The sequence below is a fragment of the Monodelphis domestica genome, chromosome 1 (assembly GCF_027887165.1).
Source record: "Monodelphis domestica isolate mMonDom1 chromosome 1, mMonDom1.pri, whole genome shotgun sequence".
In the NCBI taxonomy this organism is placed as follows: Eukaryota; Metazoa; Chordata; class Mammalia; order Didelphimorphia; family Didelphidae; genus Monodelphis; species Monodelphis domestica.
Window position 1 is genome coordinate 224,497,621 of NC_077227.1, and position 24,031 is coordinate 224,521,651.

General features: G+C 38.8%; 1 protein-coding gene across 4 annotated transcripts in view; it reads right to left on the minus strand.

Moving 5' to 3' along the window:
* Window positions 1-24,031, minus strand: part of FBLN5 (fibulin 5) — a 149,720-nt gene that overhangs the window by 122,929 nt on the left and 2,760 nt on the right. For 2 of the 4 annotated variants that reach the window (XM_001365148.4, XM_016423296.2), the window contains exons 2-4: window positions 23,424-23,478; window positions 16,383-16,434; window positions 13,126-13,368 (exon numbers count right to left, since the gene is read on the minus strand). In XM_001365148.4, the coding sequence (XP_001365185.2) occupies window positions 13,126-13,368; window positions 16,383-16,434; window positions 23,424-23,478 (350 nt within the window). The remainder of the gene's footprint in view (window positions 1-13,125; window positions 13,369-16,382; window positions 16,435-23,423; window positions 23,479-24,031) is intronic. The other 2 variants (XM_007472551.2, XM_016423297.2) reach the window with 1 other exon arrangement.

Consider the following 24,031-nt stretch of genomic DNA (forward strand, 5'->3'; position numbering starts at 1 on the left):
CTACTCTAGGAGTAAGTGGATGCACACACACACACACACACACACACACACACACACACACACATTCCCTCACCCCAGAATACAGATTTACTGGGTATATGTCTGGTGGGCAGGGCAGGGCAAAGGGAGACAGATAAAGAGAGAAAAGATGGAGGAAAAGAGAAAGGAAGGAAGGGGGGAAAGAGAGACAGAGAAAGACAGGGGGAGGGAGAGAAAGAGAGAGACAGAGAAGGAGGGAGAGACAGAGAGAGGGATAGACAGAGAAAGAGAGGGAGGGAGAAAGGGAAGGGGAAGAGAAAGAGAGAGAGAGAGATACAGAGAAATACAGAGAGGAAGAAAGAGAAAGACAGAGACAGAGAAAGGAAAAGAGAGAAGAGGGGAGGGAGCAAGAGAGACACTACCTATGAGTTCCTCTGGTAAAAGACTATCTCTGAGTCTCAGTCATGAAGTTACCTGTATCTTATCAATAAATACTAACAGGCATTCAGATGTCCCCAGGCCCTTTAACTTAATTGATTGGAGATCTCATCAAATTGATCAAAGGCTGCCCTGAGCTAGAGGGAGAGAGAGAGACAGAGACAGAGAGACAGAGACAGAGACAGAGACAGAGACAGAGACAGAGACAGAGACAGAGACAGAGAGAGAAGAGAGAAAGAGAGGAAGAGAGAAAGAGAGAGAGAAAGAGAGAGACAGAGACAGAGAGAAGAAAGAGAGAAGAGAGAAAGAGAGGAAGAGAGGAAGAGAGGAAGAGAGGAAGAGAGAAGAGAGAAAGAGAGGAAAGAGAGAAAGAGAAAGAGAGAAAGAGAGAAAGAGAGAGAGAAAGAGAGAAAGAGAGAGAGAAAGAGAGAGAAAGAGAGAGAAAGAGAGAGAGAAGAGAGAGAAAGAGAGAGAAAGAAGAGAAAGAAAGAAAGAAAGAAAGAAAGAAAGAAAGAAAGAGAAGAAAGAAAGAAAGAAAGAAAGAAAGAAAGAAAGAAAGAAGAAAGAAAGAAAGAAAGAAAGAAAGAAAGAAAGAAAGAAAGAAAGAAGAAAGAAAGAAAGAAAGAAAAGAAAGAAAGAAAGAAAGAAAGAAAGAAAGAAGAAAAACTTTGGGCTGGATCTGATCTTGATCAGTGCCTGGAATGAAGTAAGGAACTAGTTCTCAAATAAAATGACAGACTCCAGGAAACAGGAATATCAAAACATACAGTGTGCTGGAGCAAGAGGAAAGGGCAGCTGCGACTGTTTCGAGTAAAGGCTCTTCCCTTGGATGGGAGCCCAAACCATTACATTCTCAAATGTTGGGATTACAGAGATGGTTTAAATCAAAGATTTAAAGCTAGAAGGGACCTTGGAGGTCACCTAGTCTCACCCCTTGTAAAGAGGATTCCTGCTTGGTACAATTTGGCCTCGATAACCTCTGAATTGCCTTCCAGTTCCAGGATTGCTATGATTCCATGACTCCATGTCCAATATTCTTTCCACTACCCCATGCTGCCTCCAGCTCCAACTCTGCCACTAACTGCTATGTGGCTTTGAGCTAGTGATTTCCCCTCTCTGGGCCTCAGTTTTCTCCTCTTTTTTAATAAAGTGAGCTGGAGCAGATGATCTCAAAGAACCCTTTCCAGTCCTGACATTCAACAAGTCTGTCCTGCCTCTGCTTTCCTTTGCTTTGTGTTGGTGGCCAATCCCTGTCCCTCTATACTTTCCCCATTAAGGCACCAAATATGTCATCCTGAAATAAACACCTGAACTTATGGCTATAAACAGAAACAATCAAAACGGTCTCCTCAAAGCTACCTAAATTGCACAGAAAAACTTAATATGCCACATTTGGCAAAGATCCTTAACTTTTTTCTTTCAAGGACTCCTTTGGAAGGAGTGGCAATGCCATGGAGCCTTTCTCAGAGTAATCAAGTCAAGTCAGTAAGCATTTATTAAACCCATACTATGTGCCAGACACTGTGCTAAACACTGAGGCAAAAGAAAAAGAAAGTCAAAGTGAATAAACAACAAAAAAAATCATTCTAATGGGGGAGAAAACATACAAGCAACTATGTCTATAAATAATGAATCTGAAATAATCTCAGATGGAAGACATTAAGATTAAAGAGGACAAGGAAAGGCTTCTTGAAGAAGATGGGATCCTGCTTTTAAATACTGCAGGAAGTTCTACATTTCAGTGAGAATTTAGTGAAAATAAAGACCTGTCTTTATTTTATTAACATATATTATCATATACTATTTGAATGTACATGTGTGTATGTGTGTGTATATATATTTTTTTTATTTTTTTTTTACCATCCAAGTTACCTCCTTTCAGGAAATTCAGTGTAAATTATTCCTGATTGCAAACCGTTATCTGTTGCCTTTCATTATTATTATTTTATAAATGATTTCTTTTTTTCAATCAGCAAATATATCTGCCTTCACTGCCTATGGATCCCCATATTAAGAACCCTGGGTATTGCATAAAAGATCAGCTATTCAGACCTCTCGGATGGATGAGCTGCATTCTAGATAGCTTGCCCCTTTAAATGTTAAAGTTTTGTTGAATTAAACATTCTGGATGGAAATATTTCTGAAACATGTTAGAAATGATCAGGTTTTCTGAAACAAGAGGACACCGTATGTAAACTTTTACTGATGACACTGGGCCCTCGATCATGAACATCTGTGATGTGGGAATACAGAGCTAGGCAGTATTCTTCTACCCTTAAAGGTGGTGAAAACCTGCGTCTCTGACCTTTGAGTTCATCTAATCCAAATCTCTCTCTCTTTTTTTTTTTTTTAAAGTCCTCACCTTCCATCTTGGAGTCAATACTGTGTATTGGCTCCAAGGCAGAAGAGTGGTAAGGGCTAGGCAATGGGGGTCAAGTGACTTGCCCAGGGTCACACAGCTAGAAAGTGTGTGAGGCCAGATTTATAAATCTCTCATTTTATAGGTGAGGAACTAAGCTCCCCAGAAGGGAAGAGATTTGTCGGAGATCACAAAGATAATTAGGAGCTGAGCCATAATTTGAACACCACTCTATGGACTTCAAACCCAATGTTCTCAATACTTCACTGAGTAAGGGTTGTAAGTCTCTCCTTAAAGGCAGATGCTGCCCTGTCATTGCCTCTCTCTCTCTCTCTCTCTCTCTCTCTCTCTCTCTCTCTCTCTCTCTCTCTCTCTCTCTCTCTCTCTCTCTCTCTCTCTTCCTCTCTCTCTCTCTCTCTCTTTCTCTCTCTCTCTCTCTGTCTCTGTCTGTCTGTCTCTCTGTCTATCTGTCTGTCTGTCTGTCTCTGTCTCTCTCTGTCTCTGTCTCTGTCTCTCTCTGTATCTCTCTGTCTCTGTCTCTCTCTCTCTGACACAGTATTCCCAAGGAATATTTTGGAATTCATTTAATGTGTTTTTAAAACTCCTTTTTGTCATTTTCCTGTCATTTTCCTTGTTTCCTTGCCGTTAGTACTTCTAACAGCTGTCACTGTGCCTGGCTCACTCCTGTCACCCCTTTGTATTTGATTTGTTGTGGACTGAAAAACCAGATCACCAATCTGGCTAGAAAGGTATGAAAAATAAGAATAAATGGGGTTCTGAGCGAGGGCCTAAAAAATTCCCCCTCTGAGTAAATCCATAAGTCTTTGGCACCTTTTTTGACAATGCAGGAGCCTTTTTTGCTTCTTTTCTCCTTAGGTGACATGGCCAGGGAGCTAGGTTTTGGATAGACGAGGGGTCACTCCCTGCAGGCTGAGTTGAGGCAGTTCATTAAGATGACAGTTTTGTTTTGCTTTCCTAATTTAAAGCAGCCCATTCTCAGTGGCCATCATGTTTTACAGCTCCCCAGAATTCTGCATGATATACTGTATTCTCACCAGCTATAAAGGTCTCCCACCTTCTGGGAGACTGCCATGGTTGCTGTACACCATCCTGAGCCAAAATGCCAGTTTTCTTAATGACACACCACTTTCTTGGCTCAAGCATTATGTTTCTTGGGTCAGTGTTTATCCTGCCTACGAAAGGAACACAAAAGACTCAGGTTGAAACTGAAATGTGCATGACCTGAAGCCCCAAAAGGTACCAGGGAGAGAGCCAATGAGCAGTCAAACCAAAGGAATTGGAAAGAAAGTTCTGTGGGACTTGCTGTGAGATGAGGGGACTAAACTTGGTCATGTCTGAACAATAGGTATCCTTGTCAAGACTGACTGGATTATGGGCTGATTTTTTCAAACAAAATATTTTCTTGAATATTGTTCAAAAATCTAGAAAAAGAAAAACCAAGAATTAGGGGAAAGATTCCGTTTGGTCTTCCATTTTTAAGTATCCCTTACTGCTCCAAGTACAGGGTCAGTAACTAAATGCTATAAAATGAAGCCATGTTAGAATACAAATGGACATAAGTACAATTTAAACCTAATGCAAGCTCCTTGAGGTCAGGGCTCTTTCATTTTTGTCTTTTTTTCCCTGTGTCAGGTAACAGGCACTTTGAAATGCTTGCATTATTATTGAATTGGATTGGATTGGATTGAAATGAATGGAATGCCATGTTAGAAAACAGAAGATCAACTCTCTCCACTCCTTTATAGAGGAGGGATTGGGGATATAGTAGAGGGGGAATGAAACATTGTATGTATTATCATATTTTTCCATTTATTTTTTGGTTCTGCTGATTTTTTCCTTTCTTTTCATTATTTCCTTTCTCTTTTTTTTAGTTATAGAAAATTGTTCTCTGGGAGGGAGGAGGGAGAGAAATTTTGGAAGGAAATTTTGGCAAATGTGGAAGATAATAGTAAAAATGTATGGGGTGTCTTCCTATTTGGGTTATCACAGTTCCTGAGTCTTAGTGAGGAACTGCACGCAATTCAGCTCAACCTACAGCCCTGGTTAACAAATAGCAAAGAGAAAACCGCCACAGGATGTGGAGTATCAGAAATGGAACAGAGAAGCTACATGGAACAGTAGATAGAGTGCTGAGCCCAGAGTCAGAAAGACTTGAGTTCAAATCCAGCCTCAGACACTTGCTAGCTGAATGAACCTGGATAAGTCACTGAACCTGTCTGTTTCAGTTCCCTCAACTGTAAAACAGGGATAATAATAGTATCTACCTTCCTAGGCTGTTGAGACAATCAAATGATATGAGCTTAGTACAGAGCCTGGAATCAACTAAACACTTAATAAAAGCTTGTTCTCTCTCCCTCTTCTCTGGTTAAGTGTCTGAAGACCCTTGTTTGATTTGGAAACTGTTTATACTAAATGTAAAACATTACCTTAACTTCTCAGGACATGTTAGAGACAGGAAGAAGTAGTAGGAAAAAGATAAGCAGAACAACTTTGAAAACAGCTTGTTGGATGTTGCATACTTTTTGAAAAGCAAAATTTATGTAATATATCTGTAGCTTCCTGTATAATACTTTTTCTGTCCTACTTTTATATACAAATGTTTGTCTTATTTGGTACTTCAATTCAGAATTTTTTTTTAAATCAATTGAGGGGCAGCTAAGTGGCTCAGTGAATGGAAAGCCAAACTTGAGGTGGGAAGTCCTGGGTTCAAATCTGACCTCAGACACTTCCCAGCTGTGTGACCCTGGGCAAATCACTTAACCCCATTGCCTAGCCCTTCCCACTATTCTGTCTTAGAACTGATACTTAGCATTAATTCTAAGACTGAAGGTAAGGGTTTAAAAAGAAAAAGTCAATTGAATGCAGTATTAATATTGGTTGTTTTTTTTTTTACAATATTCATCATATGGAACTGGAGCTCAGTAGGGAGTAGGAGTCTATACATGCATATGAATGTTTATCTACATAGAAATAAATGAACCCTTGAGAGTTGATGGGATCACCAAATAAGAGAATGAAAAAGGCAAAGAGGGTCTAAGAGAGAGCCTTCTGCTACCAAAAGGTAATAGATATGCCATGGATGAAGAGTCAGCAAAGGAGATTGAAAAAGAACATGTAAATAGGTAAGAGGAAAACTGAGAAAGCAGTGGCATGAAAACCCAAAGGTTATACAGGTCAACAGTGCCAAGTGTCAGAGATGCCAATGAGGAGGAAGACTGAGGAAAAGGCATTTGATTTGGAATTAGAGATCATTGGTAGCTTTGGGAAGAGTAGTTTTGGCTAAATGAAGATATTGGAAGCCAGATTCTAGACAGTTGAGAAGTAAGAAAAAAGAAGTAGAAACATTAAGTGTATCTGACATTTAAAGAAGTTTAGTCAAGAAGGAAAGGAGAAATATAGGGTGATAATGGGGCTGGTGGGATCTAGTAAAGGGTTTTTTAAGGATAAGGGAGCCTTAGAAGGTTTTGTAGACAGGATGAAAGGAATTAGTAGACAGGGAGAGATTGAAGATTTAAAAAAAGAGGAGATAATAGTAGGATCATTCTACTGAAGAAGAAGGGGTGCCATCAAGAGTATATGTACAGGGGATTGCCTTGAGGGGGGCTGCTCTCTTTTGTGAGGAACAATATCAGGAGAAAAAGCAGGAGGATAAAGCAAAGACCATTGACTGAGGGGGTGCTCGAAGAGGATGCAGTGGAAGGTGTTGTTGGGAGAGAAGGTTTGGAAGAGCCTTGTTAATAAGTGGGACAGAGCAAACAGTGATGCCCAAAGAGGGAACTGAAAACAACTAATCAGAAGATGTAAAAATGGGTTAAATCCCTCCCTCCTCGAGACAGTCACTAATGAGGGTTCTCAATGACACATCCCCACCTTCCATTCCTCCTAATTCTCCCTTGACCTTTCCTAAGCAAGTTCCCAGCTTCCTCTGATTCAGGGATTGGGTCTTCAGGAGGATTCTAACATCATTGTGACCCAGGCACCCACAATGGCTGTATAGGTGCCATTGGGAAAATTCTGCCCCCCTCCACCATACCAACCCCTTGTCCATCAGGTCATCTCATGGCTTCAGTGCTAGGGGCAGACTCTCTCCTGGGACAGTGGCCAGTGAGGAAAGGACCCCCCTCACTATTTTTCAGTGTAGGTAGAATGACTCACATAAGGATAAGAAGGCAAGGATGGGTTGTAATTTTCATAAAAGATTCTAGTATGTCATCTTTTTTCCAAAATGTACCCTTCTTCCACACTTACCTCTTTTTATCAAGGGCACCATCATCCTGCCAGTCCCTTAGGTTCATACCTTCAGGGTCAGCTTTGACTTGCCATTCTTGCTTACTCAACATATCTAATCAGATGAGATGATACAGAGGTAGCTAAGTGGTGAAATAGTTTGAGCACAGGACCTGGAATCAGGAAGACCTGAATTCAAATCCAACCTCAGACACCAACTTGCCATGTAACCCTGGGCAAGTCACTTAAAGCCTGTTTTCTTCAGTTTCCTCAACTATAAAATGGGGATAATAATAGCACCTACCTGCCAAGATTGTTGTGAGGAACAAATGAGATACTAATTTTAGAGCTCTTAGCACACTGCATAGCCTGTAGCAAGTATTATATAAATGTTAGTTATCATAGTAATAAGTGATATTTCTATTATTATTACTAACTGTAATCTTGGACAAGTCATTTAACCTCTGATTAACTCATTTTCTTCAACTATAAAATGGATAAAATTTAAAAAATCTACCTCCCAAGGCTGTTGTAAGGGTTAAATGAGATAATAGTGCTTAGCATAGCACCTGGCACCATAGAAGAGGGTACCAATCAACTGAGGACTGGCTAAACTAATTATTGTATAGGATTGCAATGGAGTATGATAGTACCATAAGAAATAATGAAAGGGACGGTATTAAAGAGAAACCTGGAAGATTGGTATGAACTGTTGCAGAAGAAAATAAGCAGAACCAATATAGCTTGTACAATAACAACAACATTGTAGGGAAAAACAACTTGGAAAGACTTAACAACTCTGACCAAAGCAATGACCAGCCATGATTCCAGAGGACAGATAATAAAGCAGGCAGTCCATCTCCTATCAGAAAGGTAACAGACTGTAAGGGACAGAATAAGAACTATGTATTCCTTCTCAGTCATGGTGGAAGTTTGTTTACTTTTTATTTTTCACAAAAATTTTGTTTTGCTTTTTTTTTTCAATTTCCTCCCCTTTCAGAAGGAGTGGGGGAAAGAACTAGCAATAGGGTTGTAAAAGAAAAGACAAAACAGTAGGTCACTGAAGAATTTTTTTAAATGTACAGAAGTGAAGAGAAGGAAACACAATGGAGGCCAGCTTTGGCCATAATATGTTGAATTTACTATATCCTTAAAAAAGAAAAAACAAGCTTATATCATACACACTCACAATTTCACATGAAATCCTCTTTTTCTGTACTACTTTGTATGTGGGACACTCATATTCTTGGTTTTTGTTAAACTCATACAAAAAACAAAAAGCTCCTTAAAAAAATAATAAGCTCAAGACTGTTTTTACTTTTGTATTTTGGAATTTCCTAGAGCTCAGCACAGTTTTTAGCCCATAGAAAGTGCTTAATATATGCTTTTTCATTCCTTCTAGTTCATTGTCCATATGGTTCCCAAAGTGATTTTCCTAAAACACCAGTCTAATTGTATGTCACCCCCCTACTTCTTAAACTTAAAAAGTAATTTTTTTCTTGACTCTGGGATCAAATATCATTTCATTTTAAGCTCATCCTATTTTGATGTTCATTTTTATGATATAATTTTAGCATAGTAGTAAATGATTATAATTTATAAATAAGTAAAAATAACAAAGGTCCATAGCTATAGTCAAAGCTATGGTTTGGTGGTTTTTTTCAGTAGCAATGTATGGCTGTGAGATTTGGACTATAAAGAAAGCTGAGTGTCTCAGAAATGATGCTTTTGAATTGTGGTGCTAGAAAAAAAAAAAACTCTTAAGAGACCCTTGGATATCAAGGAGATCAAATCATTAATACCTAAAGAAATCAATTCAGATTATTCACTAAAACTTAAAATACTGAAGCTGAAGCTTAAATACTTTGGCCATATAATGAGAAAAAGACAGGACTCGTTGGAAAAGTCTCTGATGTTGGGAAAGATTGAAAGCAAAAGGAAAGGGGGATAACAAAGGATGAATGGTGTCATGGAAACATGAGCTCGGGTCACAGTACAGGATAGAAGGGCCTAGTGTGCTGTGGTCCATGGGGTCATGAAGAGTTGGACACAACTGAAAGACTCAACAATAAAACACACATTTGGGGAGCATGCTCAAAAAAATGTTAGTGGTAGGAAAACATGATCCAAAAAAGTGTGGAGATCACTGGGTTACAGAATCAGTTGAAGAGAAGTAGGAAGGTTGTCTAGCTTTATAGAGAGCCCAGCTAAGAATGGGTAATATGAATTTGTAGTAGACCTAGACAGCTTAATTTACCCAGAAATATGTGCGTTTAACTGAAACATCCAAATGAAAGGATCCAGTGGAAGTAAATGATGGGGATAATCTAGGGCTGAAGTTTGGCAAGGCATGATCAGTGAGAGGACAGAGGAACAAAGAATTTTAGGGTAGAGTCACCAAAAAGATGAGAAGAATATTAATAAAGCAGACTGTATAAATTCTCAAAAGGAACACAAGAAAGACTATCAGAGGTTCATACCCCTCTGGGAGTCCAGTGAAGCTTACTGACCCCCCCCAAACTGTTTTTAAGGCATTCAATAAGAAATAGCATTACCAAGGAAACCAATTGTATCGAGGTCTTGCTTTCGATTTGTTTCTAATCAAAATTTAATCCATTTTTTAAAACTCCTTGACTTGGAGAATATCAGGCTCTCCCCTTCTCTGTTCTAAAAGGACAGTTTCCTCTACAGGTCCTCAGGCAATACAAAGTACCCTGAAAGGCTCATTTCTTCCTATTCACCACCTGACACCACACGATTCAGAAAGCATCTTTGTGGAGATGGCTGGGCTTGACTTGAAGAGAGACTTGAAAATCTGAGCCTCCCCTAACCTGAGTTCATGGTTGTATGACAAGAACTCTTGCTGAAATTTCGATCAGCCCTGCTGTGAATGAAGAAGAAAGTGCTAGGGATCAAAGGCCTTTGAAAAAGGTTGCATCTGTATAAAATAAGGAAACTCTCTAGTATTCATGGCAAATGGGGCAGTTTCCAGAAACTGATTCTCTATTTTCTTCTTCCAATTCTCTCTTTGTTTTCTAGTTCTTTTGTCTTCTTATGAACCATATATAAAATATGCCAGAGATGTTCATTGAACTACTACATCCAATACTTCAACACCAGAACCACTAAAAGATGGAAAATATAGATATATTCCATCCTTAGTAAATATCAACTTTATTGCTTCTTTTCCCCTTTTCTGTTTTTGTTTATTTTTCTTCTTGCTCTTCTTCACCTCCATTCTGTCATTGCTAGGCTTTGCTTCTCCTTTTCTCTGTTACATAGGCTCGGCTCTCCCTTTTCTCTGTTCTTGGGAAGAACAGGAGTAAAAATAGACACTTCTTCTTTCTGTCTCCCCTCCTCCTACAAGCACTGACACCACCATTCACAATGCCCAGAAGGATTTCTGCTGAAGGCCTATTTGAAAAGCCGTTGTTAATCAGGAAATACTGGGGTGGAGCGAAGGGAAATTGGAAGGAACTCAGGATTTATGAATGTATAATGCTGAACTTTTTGGAAATGAACGGGCCTAGTTCCAGTCCTAGCAAAGGTTCCTAGATTGTGTTCATCTTACAAAAGAGGTGTTATTATTATGCTCTAGCATTCTACTATGTTTTATTGGATTAGAAACACACTGTAAGTTCCATGAAGGCAGTAATCTTGTCTGTACATCTTTGTATCTTACATAGTACAGGTAGGAGTTCAATAAATGTTACCGAACCCAGGACCTCCCATCTTTGGGTCTGACTCTCAATCCACTGAGCCACCCGGCTGTTGCCCAGTTGAGCTTTTATTTTCAAGCATCTTTTGACGAGTGGAATGAAAAATGAACTGAGTCAAGAAGACTGAGTTAGAATTTTGGCAACATACGTGGTATTGGACAAGTCAATAGTCCCTGTCTGGACTCTGGTTTCTTCATATGCCAAATGAGAGTAATGGTCCAGATGAATGCCAACACTATGGGGCTGACTGCCTGTGAAAAGTACAATGCTCAAGTTCCAACCTCTTTTTTGTTTTTTACTCCTGTTCTTCCCAAGAACAGAGAAAAGGGAGAGCTGGGCCTATGTAACAGAGAAAAGGAGAAGCAAAGCATAGCAATGACAGAATGGAGGTGAAGAAGAGCAAGTCCTTTGACTGTGTTAGGGATGGGGGGATGCATGCTGCTGACTCTCAAGACAGAAGATCTATAAGTACAATCTTTCTGGGCTTTGTCACTTGACACCTGTGTGACTTTGGGCAAGTCACTTAAGAAGCTTGGACTAGGGGCAGCTGGGCAGCTCAGTGCATAGTGAGCCAGACCTGGGTTCAAATCAGCCTCAGTCACTTCCTAGCTGTGTAACTCTGAACAAGTGACTTAACCCCAATTACCTAGCCCTCACCACTCTTCTGCCTTAGATTTGATCTAAGACAGAAGGCAAGGGTTAAAAAAAAGAAAGAAGCCTGGACTAGATGACTTCTGAGGACCTTTCTAATGCCAAAGCTGTGACTCTTTGATATTGAGGACCCCTTCCAGAGTGCCCATTTCATTTTGGATTCTAATATTCCATATTCTAAGGTCTAACATTCTATGTCATAAGACTCCTAGCTATAACATTCTTTGATTGCAAAAATTCTAAAACTCAGCGATTTGTTCCATGAAAACCTCAGCTTTCTTCTCTCCTTGCTTGGATCTTATTACTCTTTTCTTCCCTCTATGCCTTCTTAGATTGAAGAGGAACTGCCACCTACCCTTCTGTGGAGGCCAGAACATCATATAATGATGAGACTTCATCTTAAGGCTACCCAATTTTTCCAGTAAATCTGAGAACCACATGTTGGCATGCTTTTTGCATACATTTATATGGTAAAATATACATTTACACATAAGATTTGTAAAACTCTAAGTATGTAGAAAAACAAAAAAATCCACATTATTCAGTGCCACCTCTAAAATAATATTACAAGCAAATATCCAGCTCTGGAAGAAGTGAAATAAATCTTATAAGCAGAGGATCTAATTTCTCTGTACCATTCCCAAAACTTGCATATAGTTCAGAGTCACATGCAGGAAATGAGTAGTAATGGGGGCCCAGACATCATTATGACACACATAAGAGCTTGAGGGGGGGAGGGAAATCCCAACTTCTTTTTAATTTCTACACTTCAATAGTCTTCTTCCATAGTTTAAAGAAAGGCAAAATATTTAAGGATACAGAGGCTTAGTGAATGAGGAAATAAAAATCTGACCACATCTCACTCATTGAGTCAGACTATATGTGTTTCAAAAAGTACTATTTAATTTGAAAACATGAACACTGAATGGGAAAAAAGGGAAGAAATCCTCACTCCAATGTAAAGTCATAAATATATTAATAAAGCCTGTGAAGTCTATTCTGAAAATGACATACATAGACACATATTCAGTGGTTCCACATTGCTTACCAAATAGCATGCACGTCTTACCCAGGTATTCAAGGCCCTTCACATTCTGGCCCCAACCTACCTTTCCAGCCTTATTTCATACTTCTTCCTTCCATATACTCTATGGTCTAGTCAACCTGGCTTTTCTCCACACCTTCACTTCCACTCTCCATCCTTCTCATCCTTAGAATACCATCTCTGAGTATTGCTACCTGCTGCTCCAATCAAAAGTGACATTTCCTTCCTCTGAATTCCTACCTCTCATGTCATGGTTGGTCATATTTTTGTCTTGGATCCCCTTAACTAGATTGTTATCTCCTTGAGGGTAGAGATTGTATCTTATTCCTATTTTGGCCTCACTATGAAGTATAGAATATTGCTAAGTGGTTAATCAATGTTTGTTGGATCCATTTATTCAATTTGTTCGACAAATATTTATTGATAAGTTGAATTAATGGATTCAATAAACATTACTCATCTATTGTTGATTATACATAATTATTTATCAATCTATTATTAAATAGAATAATTAGCCATTATTTATTATCCATAGCTACCAAGCATGTGGCAAGCAGGCTTGAATGGATGCTCAGTTTCGTTATATGGTGTTTGGTCATTCTTCAAGACTGCATATCCAGGAATAAGAACACAGACAATGTTTCCATAAATCAAAACATGGGTAGCTTCAGACTTGGGTTACTCACCAACACATTGATTTCCTTCATCCATTTGGTATCCAAAACGGCAAATAACAGTCCTTGTAATAGTGGGGTAGTTTGGAGCAGGAACCGGTGCTGGGGGCGGTGGGTACGCGCCTGAGTAAGGATTGGAATAGGGTCCTCGATATACTGGGTTGGTGCGGGGAATGCATAAATATCCACCATTTTGGTTCACACACATCATGTCTCCTCGGCAGGCATCGGGGATAGTCCTGCATTCATCAACATCTGTCAAGGTGGACAGAAAGGGCAAGGGATGACTAGTCACTGTGCTGCGTTCCATGCGCCCTCATTTGGCCAGAGCCAACCCAAGAATCATTTCAGAGGCTTTGCCTGCACCTGATCCCTGACTAGTTTTCCTAAAAGGGAATTTCATTTGCTTGGGAAACTCTTCACCAAGGCAGATTTCAACTCTCCCATTACTTAGTAAGCAAATCCTACAGAATTGTCTGAAGCATGTAGATGCAGGGGTCCCCAAACTACAGCCAGCAGGCCACATGCGGCCCCCTGAGGCCATTTATCCGGCCCCCACCACACTTCCGGAAGGGGCACCTCTTTCACTGGGGTCAGTGAGAGGAGCACTGTATGTGGTGGTGCTAAAAAGCCCAGCATCGCTCACGTACAGTACTACTTCCGGTGACAATCCTTTGCATGGCGCCTTGTTCTGAGAGTAACTGAAGGAGAACGAGGCGCTGCACAAAGGATTATGTGGCTGCACAATGGAAGACGTCAGCATGGTGAGCAGCTGCAGCCTCCACTATCCCAGACAGCAGCATGCAGATTTGTTTGTAGTTTTGTTTTGTTTTTTTATAGTCCGGCCCTCCAACAGTCTGAGGGACAGGGAATTGGCCCCCGTGTAAAAAGTTTGGGGACCTCTGCTATAGATTGAGCCTGGCCTCAGATCCCACAACTGCTCAACATCAAAGGTGGGGTTTGAACATGCGTCTTCCTGGCTTCCAGCACACCATGCTAAAAACAACACCAGGCTGCCAGCGATCAATCAATATTGTGGTCATTAAAGCCCACGTGGACATGGCGATGCACGGCTTTCAGTCCATTTTCTTCCGGTAGCCCTGTGAGGCAGGCAGGGTGTCATTCTCTCCTTTTACAGAAGAGGAGCCGAAGGGCCTGGGCCAGGGTCGGATAAGGAGCCGGGTCAGAATCGAGAACGTGAGCCCCGTCTCTTGATTCTCGATCACATGCTCTTTCCACAGAACCAGGATGCAGAAATGATATCGTTTCTGATTCCAAAGCCAAAGGGGTTGGGGGCAGGGAATTAGGAGAGGCAAGAAGAAATTGTTATTGGCATCACAGCTCCTCTGACTGGGAGGCTTTTTACTTCAAAGTGCACTCCCATCGGACTAGGAAAGAGTCAGGGAAGGTTTCCAAGACAGCATATGTTCTCCCAGACCTTCAGGGCCCTCCCTGGTCTAGAGAACATCTTTCTAGGTATTGTCCTTGAACGCAGGCTGCCTGGTCACACACAGAGCCGTTACATGCACAGCCACACATGTGTCCCTTGCACCAGCCTTGGCATGGGTGGCTTGGCAGTTGGAATGGGGGATAAAAGCATGCCTGGGTCCTGAAAGCATCTGACAACCATTTGAGCAGAGCCAGAGCCAACTCACACCTCATGAAAGGGAAATTCCAAGACTCAGAGCCCACAGATTATTCTACAGTTTGAAATCTAAAGCCATTGGTAGTGGAGATAAGATGGTAAAATTAAAAAAAAGAAGAAGACAGGCTGTATGACTGAAATGCTGTGGGACCATCAACTGTGAAAGGCTCTGCTACTAAGAGCGATGCAACGATCCAGGACAATTCTGAGGGACTTACAAAAACCTCTAGAGAAACAAGGGCTGGAGTAGAAATGTAGGGGAAAACATTTTTGTTTATTTGGGTTCAGGATTTGGGGTTTCGGTTTTATAAACTTATTCACTTACAAAAATGAATAATATGGAAATAGATTTGGAGTGATAATACATGTATAACCAGTGGAATCCCTCCTCAACTCTGAGAGAAGGGAGGGGGACAACATGAATCATGTAACCTCGGAAAACTTATGTATAAATGTGTTATTGGAATAAAATAAAGATAAAACTAACAAAATAAAATAAAATAAAATTAGGCTGTATACAAAAAAATGTATTGTAAACTCGGTTTTCCTATGGTGAATCTTTTAAGTTTCTTTAAGAATCTTTAAGTTTCTTCTCACTCCTCTTGCCCTCTCTGCCCACCCACAAACCCCTGGAGTTATCATGTGGAAAGAGGAAGTTCAGAAAGTTTCTTTTTAATAGTTTGGGTTTGGGATTTTTTTTTATTTATTTCAGACTGTGAATTCCTGAGTATAGGGAACTGCTGGTGAAGAAATGTCTTCTGCCAATGCAAATATGAAACTGTTTTGCAACCAATAATCATAGAGAGTTACCTAAGGCCCTTAGAGTTTAAGTGACTTGTCTAAGGTCACACAGCCAGTGAGTTTCAGAAATCAAACAAACAAACAAACAAACTCAGGGCTCCCAGAACTGCCAATGGATAGAACGGTGTCCTTGAAATCAGGAGGACCTAATTTTAATTTAAATTTAAATCTAGTTTCAGATACTTGTTAGCTGTGGAACCCTGGGCAAGTCACTTCATCTCCATCCACCTCAGTTTCCTCATCTATAAAGTGAGGATAATGATAGCATACTCCTCCCAGGGTTGTTGTGAGGCTAAGATGAGATCATATTTAGTTTTTTTTGCATAGCTTAAAGAATTATATAAATACTACCTATTCTAGACTTCAAAGCCAACTCTGTATCCACATCATGCTTCAGCTTATAAAAAGCAGTTTAAGTGGGGCAGCTGGGAAGCATAGTGGATAGAAAGGCAAACCTAGAATTTGAAGGATCTGGATCAGCTACTTTTATTTGTGTGATCCTGGATAAGTCACTTAACCCCAATTACCTGACCTTTACCACTCTTCTGCCTTAGAATACATTCTAAGATAGAATGTAAGGATTGCAGGGGGCAGGGGGAAGGGAGGGAAATAGTTTGGGGGGGAAAATCAAACATAATTAAAAGGGCTAAATAGGTAGAAAAAAATTTTTGTATCATTCACTCTTTGATATTCCCTGTGATGTTGCTTTCCTCACAGACGATCCAAAAATAACTATATATGTTCCTAGGACAGGGAAATGACAACACTGGGCAATAGTGTCTGAATTCCCATTAAGAGAAAAACAACCACAGGAGATTCATACCTAAGCACTGTCCAGACGAGCGGTCCAAGTCAAAACCATTCGTGCATTGCTGCTGCAAAAAAAAAGAAAGGCATGGTTATGGGTACTAAACTACTCCAAGGGTGAAGGGACACAATCACAATCTTTACTTCCCATAATAGGTCAGAAGGGCTCTCCCCACCCTGGGGTGCACTGTTTCATAATAGAGACATCCCAGGTATAGCTGAGATCCCCCATCCATCCCCGGTAAATTACATCCTTCAGCGCTTTATATTAATTTGGGGGGATCCTTAAGTACACAATTCCCCCCTAGAATAGAATTTAAAGATCATCTTGCCTGCCTCTTCTTTTTCCTACTTTACTAAAGCGGAGAGGAGAGCTTTTGCTGCAAAATAGATGAATTGATTCAAACCAAGATTCTCTGACTCCAAATCCTTTGTTGCTTCCACCATATCTTGATATTTCTCTCCATTATGCTCCTGAAAGATGTTGGTTGTTTTTGGTTTGTTTGGCTTTTGCTTTCTTTTATTTTTTTCCAATGATATGTTTCTACAATTGTTTTCTGACTCTCTCTCTCCATCCTCCCTCCTCGCTGAGGCAGTAAATGGTCTATTATAGGTTATACCAGTGCTTTCCAGTACTACATATTTCCATATTCCCAATGCCATGACAGAAGACATGTATTACACATACAATAAAAAAAACTTGAAGGAAATAAAGTAAAAGATGGCATGCTTTGATCTGCAATCAGGTTCCAACAGATGGCATTTTTTATCATGTTTCCTTCAGGGGTTATCTTGGAGTCTTTATTTTGCTGATAATAGTTTAGTCCATCATAGTTGATCATCATACAATATTTCTGTTACTACATTATTTCATCTCCTAGTTCTGCTCACTTCACTCAACACCAGTTCATAAGACTTTCCAGATTTTTCTGAACTCATCCTGTTCATCATTTCTTATGGCACAAAAGTATTCCATTACAACCATAGACCACAACTTGTTTATCCATTCCCCAATTGATGGATACCCCTAAGTTTCCATTTCTTTGCCACCATAAAGAGAGCTACTAAAAATAATTTTGCATAAGTCAGTGTTTTTCTCTGTATCTCTGATCTCTTTGAGATACAGACCCAGTAGTGGTATTGCTGGTTCCCAGAGCATGCATAGTTTTATGGTCTTTTGGGCATGGTTCCATTACTCTCCAGAATAGTTGTATCAATTCACAGTTCCAGCAACAATGTATTAACATCCCAATTTTCCCACCTCCTCTTCAACATTTATCCTTTTTCTTAGCCAATCTGATAGGTATGGGGTGATACCAGAGTTGTTTGAATTTGCATTTTTTCTATTATTAATGATTTGAAGCATTTCTTCATTTGATTATAGTTTTAATATCATCAGAGAACTCCTGTTCATATCCTTTGACCATTTATCAGTTGTAGAATGTTTTATATTCTTATAAATTTGACTCAATTCTCTGTATATTTGAAAAAAGGAGGCTTTTGTCAGAGACACTTGCTATAAATTTTTTCCCTAATTTGTTGTTTCCCTTCTAATCTTGGTTGCTTTGGTTTTGTTTGTGCAAAACCCTTTTAATTTGATGTAATAAAAATTACCCATTTATTTTTTTGTTATGTTCTCTATGTCTGTTTGGTCAAATTTTTCCCTTATCCATAAGTTTTTCTGATAAATTTTTCCATGTTCCCCTAATTTGTTTATGGTATCACTCTTTATTTCTAGACCAAGTATCCATTTTGACTATATTCTGATATCTGGTGTGAGATGTTGGTCTATGTCTAGTTTTTGTCATACCATTTTCCAGTTTTCTCAGCAGTTTTTGTCAAATAGTGAGTTCTTCCCCTAATAGCTTGGATCTTTGGGTTTATCAAACATTACCTAATCTAGTCCACTGATTCACTATTGTATTTCTTAGCCAGTACCAAACTATTTTGATGATTACCATATTATATTACCATACCATTATAGTTTAGTTTGGGATCTGGTACATCTAGTCCCCCTTCCTTCATATTTTTTAAATTCCCTTGATACTTTTGACCTTTTGTTTTTCCATATGAATTTTATTTTTTTTCCTAATTCTAGTAAATCATTTTTGGGTAGTTTGATTTGTATGGCACTGAATAGGTAAATTACTTTAGGTAGGATTGTCATTTTTCTTACATTGGCTTAGCATATCCATGAACAATTAATATATTTCCAATAGTTTAGGTTGGACTTTATTTATGTGAAATGTGTTCTGTAATTATGTTCCTATAGTTGCTGGTTTTGTTTTGGTAAGTAGAATCTTTGATATTTTAAGATGTTGGTTGTTAAGGCATGACTATGATTCTTCTTGTCAGGGTGCTATCCTAGAATAATATTGCTGCATACATCCATTTATTCACTAAGCATTTATCATACACATACTGTGCTCTCCAAATTAAGGAAGATAGAAGATTTAGATATGACAGTTTCCATCTTCAAGGGACTATAAAGAACTAGGCATGTTTCTTAGAATAAATAGCTTGAATTCAAGATATTCCCTACAGAAATAGACTCCTGTTAACCTTCAAAACCTTTCAGCATCATGACTTCCCTCCAGTCCTTAATAAATCTTATTTCTTTATCAACATCCCTGACCCCATTATTTCCCACCCCCTCCATGACTTTTTCCAGCAGTCAACCATTTTTAATTCATCTTCCATCTCTACCTTGCCATAGACTCCTCTACACCCACAATCATGCTCAAATCCTGGCAATCCTAAAAAATAAAGCCTTCCATTGAGACTTCAACAGCCATATTGCTATTATGCAATCATTTTTCCTCTCCTGTGATGGCTAAGCTTCTTTAAAAACTTGTCTATACCTGATTGCTCCACTTCTGCACTACCTTCCTCTTCTCAGTCTCTTGGAATCTGATTTCTATGCTCATTGCTCTTTGTAAAAATACTCCAGAAGTCATCAGGGACCTCTTAAATCTATTGATATTTTCTCAAATCTTATTCTCCTTGATTTTTCAGAAATGATTAATATGACTGACCACCTTCTAGATATTCTTTTCTCCCTTGATTTCAGAAATATCATATTCTGGGGGCAGCTGAGTGGCTCAGTGGATTGAGAGCCAGGCCTAGAGATGAGAGGTCCTAGGTTCAAATCTGACCTCAGACACTTCCCAGTTGTGTGACCCTGGGCAAATCACTTAACCCCCATTGCCTAGCCCTTACCAATACACAGTATTGACTCCAACATGGAAGGTAAGGGTTTAAAAAAAAAAAGAAATACCATATTCTTCTGCCTTAGTAATTACTTTTTATTTTCCTTCTTCTCTGGGATCTTTTCTTTCTCACTCTGAGTTGCTAAGGATTCTGTCCTTGGCACTCTTCCCATCTTTCTCTATGCTCTCAACACTCTCCCTCTTCCTCTGATCTCATGTATCAATTCTCTGAAGCATTCCATGTGTTATCAAATATACTCATTGTCTGTGTTTTTGTTTTTGTCCCCTTACTAGAACTTTTAAGTTCCTAGAACTCCTATAAAGTAACCTCTTTTTCATCTGTTATTCTACTGCTTTGTTACATATGTTACCAGAACAAAAGCAGGGATTGTTATTCAGTTGTTTCAGTCAGGTCTGACTTTTTATGACCCAATTTGGGATTGTCTTGGCAAAGAGAGTAGAATGGTTTGCCATTTCCTTCTCCCAAAGTAGTGATAACAGGTCTGTACTGTACTTCTTCTAGAGCCCACTATAATGCTTTTATCCACAGGAAGCAAATATTAACAAATATTTATTTGTTGATTAGCACCTCAAACAACACATTGAAAGCCAAGTACATTGTCTTTTCCCAAAAACCTGCTTCTCCTTCTGACCTCACTGCTTTGACCGGCTTTTCAGTGCATTCACCTTATTTCCCATGTTTGAACCTTTGAAGTTGTCTCTAAATCTTTTGTTTCACCTCTTATGTCCACTTACTAAATTCTATTGATTCTGCCTTTGCCATGAGTATCTCTTTCATCTGACCTTTCTTCTGTCTCTATAGCCAACAGCCTATCAGAGGTTCATATTATTATCCATCTGGACTCCAGCAAGAGTATCCTACTAAGGCTTCAGCTCCCACTCTATCCCTATCATCCTTCACAGTTTTGCACTTAGATGTGGCCATGTCACTTATCTGCTCAAAACCCTCCAATGGCTCCCCATTTCCTACCAAGTGAAGTCCATATTCCTTTGCCTTCCATTCAAGGTCTTCCATTACCTGCTGACATTCCATTTTTCCAATCTTGTTCTATACTACTTAGAAGACATCTTAGAAACTATCAAATAGAATACCTTCATTTTTCAGATAAGGAAACCAAGGCACAGAAATGTTTTTAAGTGATTTACCCAAGATCACACACACACACACACACACACACACACACACACACACACACACACACAGTCTGAGCATCTGAGGCAGAATTTAAACACAGATTTTCCTGAATCCAAATCCACTGCACCATGCTGCCTCTCAAAAATACTTCCACCAAATTAACTGCTCACATTCTCCAAAAGATAAATCACCAATTGATATGAACAAAGTTTTCAAAGGAAAAAATTCAAGCTATTGACAGCCATATGGAAATGCTTCAAATCACTAAGTATTAGTGGAGTAAAAATTGAAGTAACTCTGAGGTTCTATCTACTAGATTGGAACAAAAACAGCGAAAAAGAAAATGATGGTTGATGGGGTGGCAAGAAAACAGGCCCTCAAATGGACTGTGTGTGGGCCTCAGAATTGGTACAGCCAATCTGGGAAGCAATCTAGAACTGTACCCCAAAAGTTACTAAATTCTGTGGACTCTGACCTAGGGCCATCATTACTCAGCCTATACCCCAGCCAAGAGATCAAAAAAGAGGAAAATGGCCATGTGTACAATTTCTAGTGGCTTTTTATTGGAACTTCTGGGGTACACATCAATTTTAGAATAACTAAACAAAGATTGGTATATGAATACACTGTTGCATGTGTCATAAGAAATAATGAAATAGATGGCTTAAGAGAAACCTGGAAAGATTTATATCAATTCATGCCAAGTGGAGTGAATAGAACTAAGTGAACAATTTTTCCAATGATAAAATTACTCTATAAAGAAAAACAAATTTTAAAAACTAAAGAACTGTAATCTGTGTAATATCCAACCATAATTCCAAAGGACTAATGATAAAACATGCTGCCCATCTACTGAAAGAAACATAAAGAACCTAAGATATAAAATAAAGCATACATATTAAGACAGCCCATATAAGAATTTGTTTTACTTGACTAGGCAAATTTGTTACAAGGACTTTGTTTTCCCAAGGGAGGAAGGGGAAAGGGGAAGAAGGGAGTTAAGAAGGAAGAAAGGAATGAATGAATGAATGAATGAATGAATGAATGAAGTGAAGGAAGGAAAGAAGGAAGGAAGGAAGAAGGAAGGAAGGAAGGAAGGAAGGAAGGAAGGAAGGAAGGAAGGAAGGAAGGAAGGAAGGAAGGAAGGAAGGAAGGAAGGAAGGGAGGGAGGGAGGTAGGGAGGGAGGGAGGGAGGGAAAACAGGGCACTGTTGCATCTTTTTTATGCACAAAATAGAATATATGAAGTCCAGAAAAGATCACAAACTATTAGGACAGTTTGACAATTATATATTGAATTTATCATATATTTGAAAGAAAAACAAGGTTTACATAATCAAGATCTGTAGTTTCATGGATAATCCTTTTCTTATGCTATAATATATATAAATATATAGTTTATGTAAATGACTCATGTTTATTAAATTTAACATTAAAAATAATTTTTTGAAAAATTGAACTGCTCACTCTCCCTTCTTCTCTCCCACCCTCACGCATCTGATACATTTTATTACATTTGAGTCCTTGCACTATCCCCTATGCCTGGAATGCTCTTCCCACCTTCTTTACCTCCTCAGTTTACCATCTACCTAAGTCTTGTCACCTCTTCCAGGAAATCTCTCCTTTGTGAATTTGTTATGGCCCCACTACCCATCACTGGAATACTTCATATGGAATTTTACTTCTACCTTTCTTGTAGACTTAACATATTTTGTTTTACTTCATATCTGTATTTTGTATATAATTTTTGTGTGTCACAATCTCCCTTCTAGAATATGCACTCAATATCAGTAGGCGCCATGTCTTATCTAAGTTTTGTATATTCTGTAGGGCCTACCAAAGTGCGCTAGGAATTTAAATATCTATTGAATTGCTGAATATGAATCTCAATACTATCTATAATTTCATAGATTTGGATCCTCCCCCCAATGCACATTACAGACCCTTGAATTCAGTAGATGATTTTCAGGATTTACTGTGGCTAAAAAAAATCATCATTCTGACATCATCAATGGGTATTTAACTAATTCCCAGGTAAAAGTAAAGCAATTAAAGTTTAAATTGTACTAAGACTTTTAAAATCCCTGTATATGTCTATATTATACACATACACCGACATATATATGTATATGTGTATATGTCATAAACATTTAAAGTTTTTTCTTCTAATTTTTAATTTTTTCTTACATAACTAGAGGGACATTGGAGTGGTGTAAATGAGGTGAAGTGGGAAAAGCACCAAATTAGGAGTCAAATGGTGCTCTGCTACTCCCTTGTTATGTGGCCTTAGAGAAGTTACAACCTGAAACTCAGTTGCCTTATCTTTAGGTAGAGGAACTAGGTTGAGGATTTTGTGAACCAAAAGTTCATGAGGTCTCCAATGGAGAGTCAATCTTTTATAAGGAGTTATCTTCAATTCCAGAAGAAAAACCTCAACCTTTATCTTTGTATAAAGTAAGTTGGTTATAGATAATATGCTGTGGTCCTGTCTAGTTCTACTATTTTGTGATTCTGCATTCTTATTCTATACTACTTCTTAATGTAAAACCGAGGCATTCACATCACCTTTTTGGCACTTCTCTTTAAAAGGAGAGTGCTGACCTTTATTATCCTTCAAGTATCTCCCAGATCTAACATCTTATAATTCTATAAACCAGCAAGAGGGAAGGAAGAAGGGCAAGGTTCATTCTCACCTGTGCATGTCCAGGACTTGTAAGACAAAGAGTCAGAATGGAAACAGTCAGTATCCTAAACAGGGATGAGAAATCAAAAATAGATATTATTTACATATATATATATATATGAATATCTAAGTATTACATGGATGTGTTATAACACTTTTGGAGGGAAGATCCAGATCTATGATTTCACTGAAGTAGGAGGCTCCTAAAGAAGAAAATCCCTGCTATAATGTATTATCTTAGCAGTAATTAAGTTGACTTGTCCTATGTCACAGAGCCAGTATGTTGTGAAGGGAAGTCTTGAACTGAGGTCTTCTTACTCTGGAGCTGGATATTTAGCCACCTCACCATACACCTCCTCATTCAAATAAAATCTTTTTTTTATAATCAATAATCCCATTTTATGCTTATAGAGACCAGAGACAGAGAACACTTTCAGGTACACATTAAGTATTTGGCAAGTATTCACTTTGTGTGTAAGCAAATGTAGACTGTTATTTGAGCTTAGAAAGTTGGGGTTTATTTTATTATAAACATATATATATATGATAATACTTGTGACCTATCTCAAAAGATGAGAAGGAATGACATAATTAATGTGACGTGTTTAACGTTCCAAA